This window comes from Charadrius vociferus, unplaced genomic scaffold, assembly GCF_000708025.1.
Source record: "Charadrius vociferus isolate BGI_N301 unplaced genomic scaffold, ASM70802v2 scaffold218, whole genome shotgun sequence".
Classification (NCBI taxonomy): Eukaryota; Metazoa; Chordata; class Aves; order Charadriiformes; family Charadriidae; genus Charadrius; species Charadrius vociferus.
Window position 1 is genome coordinate 2465351 of NW_009650084.1, and position 4859 is coordinate 2470209.

Consider the following 4859-nt stretch of genomic DNA (forward strand, 5'->3'; position numbering starts at 1 on the left):
AGACAGCATACAAGAAAGAAGTGAACAGAAATAAGGAATTTAAAGCTATGGACCATTACTACATTTCCATGTATGCAATAATTTCAGTGAGTGTGTTAGCCTGCCTGCTATCTTATGACACTGAAAGGTGAAACCTTGGCTCTGATAAAAGGAAAAACAAAACTTCTATTTGGTAGCTGTCCTGCTGCACATCTACAGTGTGATGCACACTGTGACCATCACCGTGGAAACACCACTGCCAGATTAAGGCATGGCTGTTGGTGTTGGTGAAAGTGAGGGGGTTTTGCCTTACGTAGCTGTCTGGATGCCACCTCCTTCACTCAGGACTTCTCATAGTTCTCTAACGGAGCTGCCCCTTCTTCACAGCTCCATGACTGAACGTAGAAAGAGTCTTCTTTGAACTACCCAATAATTCTTTCAGGGTGCAAAGACATTTTGAATAAAGTGACCAGATATGCTGGGAGGCTCCCCAAAAGGCTGGACTTTTTTGCAAGGTATCATTATTCCAATTTTCTTACAGCACACCGCTCTTACTCAAAGATGAGCCAAACTGTACACTGAGTTAAACAGAAATAAATAAGCCACGCCTGCCAGTGTGGAAATGCCTCAAATGAAGTTGTTCTAAAATAGAATTGTGATGTTTCTTTTTGAGGGATCTCCTAGGCAGAGCTATTTCTGAAGCAGTGCACAGGTAGGGAGCCTGGTATTTCCAGGAAGAGATGGATTCACTTTGCATGCCCTAAGTAACGTGGCAGAAGAAATCAATACGTCAGACTGACGACTCATTCCTAGATCACCTGGGCAGTACACGCACACTATTACATTTTGCACACTATGATCCTAGCATATACATTCACAGTGCACATGCCCAGCAGGATGGGCTAAGTGATTACTCTACCCCGGCTTCTTTCAGCCTGGAAATCCTGGGTTAATGTAAAAAGTCCTCCTGTTTCAACCAGGCAAAAGTTTCCAGATGGAATAAAGCAGGACACAGCTGGGAAAACCTGAATGTAAGATAGTCACATAGCACTGACACATTTTAACTTAGAGCATTAGCTTAGGCACCTGTGCCAGCAATCTAATTCCAATATGAAGTCAACAGAAAGAAGTACATAGTACTGTTGGCTTTATCCTCTCTTTTTAAGGATTGTTGCTTCTCTGTCTTTGATGCCACTCCCCCTAATATATCCCTTCACAATGTCACAGAAGTCAAGAAAATTGTCTTATGCATTACTTTGACTCTATTTTCTTTCTCAATAAATCTCTCTAGATATATAGATATGTTCTCCTTTTTAACAGTTGTGATCTTTCACTTGTAGTTATTTTTGCATATGTTATCCTAACGTATTCTCTCACAATTTTCTTTCTTTTATCTGACAGTCATTCCCTTCTTTTCTGGGATTCTTTCGCTTCCACTAGAATACAGCTTGGAAAAGAAAAAGTAATTTTAATTAGGGACAGTTTAAAAAATATACTAACGGAGCACCAATCAACTAATCAAACGTTCCAAAACTACTTAGGAAGAAGCATGCTTTGGGAAAGACAAAAGAAAAAAAAAATCAGCATTAGCAGAAGATATATTCTCTCTGAAAAGAAAAAAAACATAATCCAAGAATACATTTTCAGGGACGGAAAGAGGGAGAAGAAATCTGCAAACTTGGCTAAACTTCAGGTAGTTAACATAACTTAATTTATTTAAGCCACATGAATTCTTAAATCTACAGTTTAGAGTAGTTCCAAAGTTATTTGAGGCCTTTAACATCACCAGCTAGTGTATGCCAAAGAGTGCTAAAGATAACTGGGGCCTGATCCTCTCCATTTGGCTGTCTCTCCCAGTATTTCCATTCAGGGACTTCTCTTCCTCAGTTCTCTTCAAGCGTGCAACTGGCATCCTCTCCTCTTGTCAGAGACACCATTTCTTCTTCCCCAGTCCTCAGATATCCTAAACATCCTCCTTCTTTTTCTTCCTCTCAGTTCTTCCTCTGCTGAGAAACATCCGTCTCCCTAACAGCTAGCAGCAGCCTGCCAGGCAAGACATCCAGGCAAATGCTCCGAGTTCCCCTTTCCCTCTCCCTCCTTCCTGCCTTTCTCCTTAATCTCATTCCAGTGTCTTCCTATGTGCAGTTTCACTCATTCAACAACACTTATCTCCAGCAGCTGTAACTCATTCACATATACATGGCTGTCAAACTCAGCAGCTCTGCTTGTCTTATTACAAGCAGAACCATGACTTCTAAGATCTGGTCCCAGAGACTTGAATAATTCATAGCAGTTTTTTTTTTTTTAATCCAAGCTAATAAAACACTGCGTAACATCAGCACATTAATCTGTGTAACAAATAATAGAAGATTCAATGTGACAAACAGGATTACAATATAAAGAACATGCCTGCCAGCAACCCACCTGCAATTACTCAGGTGCTGCTGCTTCCCACGTGCCCCTACTTTGTCACTTTGCCAACACACTCGACCAAAGCTGTCACCACAAGGAGCAAGCCCAGCCCTCCTCCCACCCCCAGCTGCCTCCTCCCAGTCCTGTGCCAGCCTACGTTTCTATGAATACAACTGGTGATCTGATCCAAACTAAAGTTAGCTCTCGCCCCTTTTCTCTTTTTGGGGTACTGATCAGTTTAAACAAGTAATTTTCCAATGCAGTTCACCACATGACTCCAGAAAGAGCTGTGCCGGCCAAGGGAAGGGAGTGGCATATGGGTGGAAAATGGGATAAATATTTTGGTGGCAATGCAGCTCTAACTTTTCATGGAAACATGACCAAACTTCCCCATTCACATTCAGTGGGGTGCTGCATCTCCTACGCAGCCGCCACCTGAGGTACTGTTAAATCAGGGAAATTAGACCTCCAAGCAGGCCAATTGACTCTTCCAAGATACTCTGGGAAAACCAGCATGTGGAGATTCAAGCAGCCATAACCAGACTGCAACCACTCACTGAGGCAGCTCAAACACCTCTTTGGTATACCTCTATATTAACACCACAGCCTGCAGTCCACAGGCAAAACCATGAAGGGGAATGAATGAGCTCATGCTATAGCTAAAGATCAGGTATCACACTACGCACACTCTAGCACAACTTCATAAAAAGAAGAGTCATGCCACAAATGCCACTTTTTTTTTGTCAAATGGTCCCACTGTTTTCATTACTGGACCCAAAACACATGCGTTATCACCAGCCTGCTCTGGTTTCAATAGCATGTGGTAGTATCATCATCCATTTAGTGCTACTCAGCAGAATGATGTTCCTAGCAAAACATGGCAAAGAGAAGTAGCACGTGACACTCGGGGTCCTCGCACATGTCACGTGCTATGGGGCTGTGGGTCCCCAGCCTGCCACCTCTTGCTCAGTCACGACATGGAGAGACCAACCAGCCACGCAAACCGATGGGCAAGCTCTACCTACTGACTGCAGCTTGAGTGCAAAATCATCGTGTGTCACACCACCTGCTGCAAAAGCCCTAGTTATTTCCCATTCCTTAATATATTATGCAATTTCACCACAAAGATGTAACCACATCAGACATCCGTAAGCAGTGCAAAGTCATAACAAAACGGTGAAAGTTGCAGACAGTAGGATTAAAATATAAGTAGGATAGCATTTGAAAAAATGTAATCAAGGTCCCACTTGCGCATGACCACAGAGCCATACCCACACTTGGTGGCTGACAAATGCAACCACAAGCCAAGCCTTAGCTACCTTTCAGGCTGCAGTGCCCAGGCCAGACCCAAAGCCTACTTGCATTAATGAAAATCTTTCCATTACATTCACCAAGCTTTGTCACAGGCAAATGTTGCACTCCCATATACGTTACTCCCTCACTTCTTTCACATCATTGTGACAACGACCCGAGAGTTTAATAACATCTGTTTACATCAACACCTCAAGCAGACAGTCACATCTAACTTAGCAATTTTTATTTTTGAGTTTAACAATGTAATTTAAACAACAATTTATGTGTAAACATGCCTCTGGTTTGTAAAATTCAGCCAGAGCTGCAACTTCTCAGCCCTCAGATGAGGTCTGTACTTAACTGAAGATACTTCATCTGCAGGTGAACGCCTCCAAAGTAGTCTCCAGTATCTATAGCACTGCATTTTCTTCCCACCCATCTGTCTCAGTGCTTTTCTTGTTAAAATGAAGACGTTCTGGGGCTTGCTTTGCTATTGCCTTAACAAATTACCCAATCTGAGCAAAAGTAACAGTGGAATACTTCAAACAACCTGACACTGAAGCCTTATGATTCTCTGCTAAACATCATTTTGTTGAAGGCAGTAATCTGTAAGGCTTGCAGTGACGACTTGTTGGTTGTTTCTTTTAATGGAATGATAGATAAGCCATCTGGCAAAGGAAAACGCAGTTCCTCACTTTGTGGTACCAAGGAAACTGCGTTTTCCTCCTCTCTTCTCAGTAAAAGTCATAAGGCATTTTACTTACGGCATCCACTTTGACGGCTGACAGCACCACTTCCATCAGGATCAGCAGAAGCCCCAGATCCCTGCAGGGAAAGGTGAATAAACACGGTATTGTTTTAAGCTAGCACAAAACAAGCACGTGGTAAAACTCTGCAGTTAAAGGTGACAATACAACTTTAAAAGAGTTACTTCCAAAAGCCTGCCGAGCGGAATTACTTACTGACAAAGAAAAGTACGTGCACTGGGAAGCTGCGAGATGTCCATTTTCGCTCCTTCCCTGCCCGGGGGCTCGGCTCAGGGCTTCCCTCCCGCCGGACGCCCTCCCCTGTAAGGCAGAGAAGAACCCGCATGTAACTCCGCTCCCCTCGGCGGAGGTCTCCGGGCTCGGCGACGCCGCTGCCGCGGGGCAGGGAGCGGCCCCACCGGCCGGGCC

The 4859-nt window shown here is 43.7% G+C and overlaps 1 protein-coding gene across 1 annotated transcript in view; it reads right to left on the reverse strand.

The window, feature by feature from the left end:
- Nucleotides 1-4859, reverse strand: part of COL4A2 (collagen, type IV, alpha 2) — a 165993-nt gene that overhangs the window by 145477 nt on the left and 15657 nt on the right. Inside the window, exon 4 of the mRNA XM_009892158.1 lies at nucleotides 4449-4509. Within this exon, the coding sequence (XP_009890460.1) occupies nucleotides 4449-4509 (61 nt within the window). The remainder of the gene's footprint in view (nucleotides 1-4448; nucleotides 4510-4859) is intronic.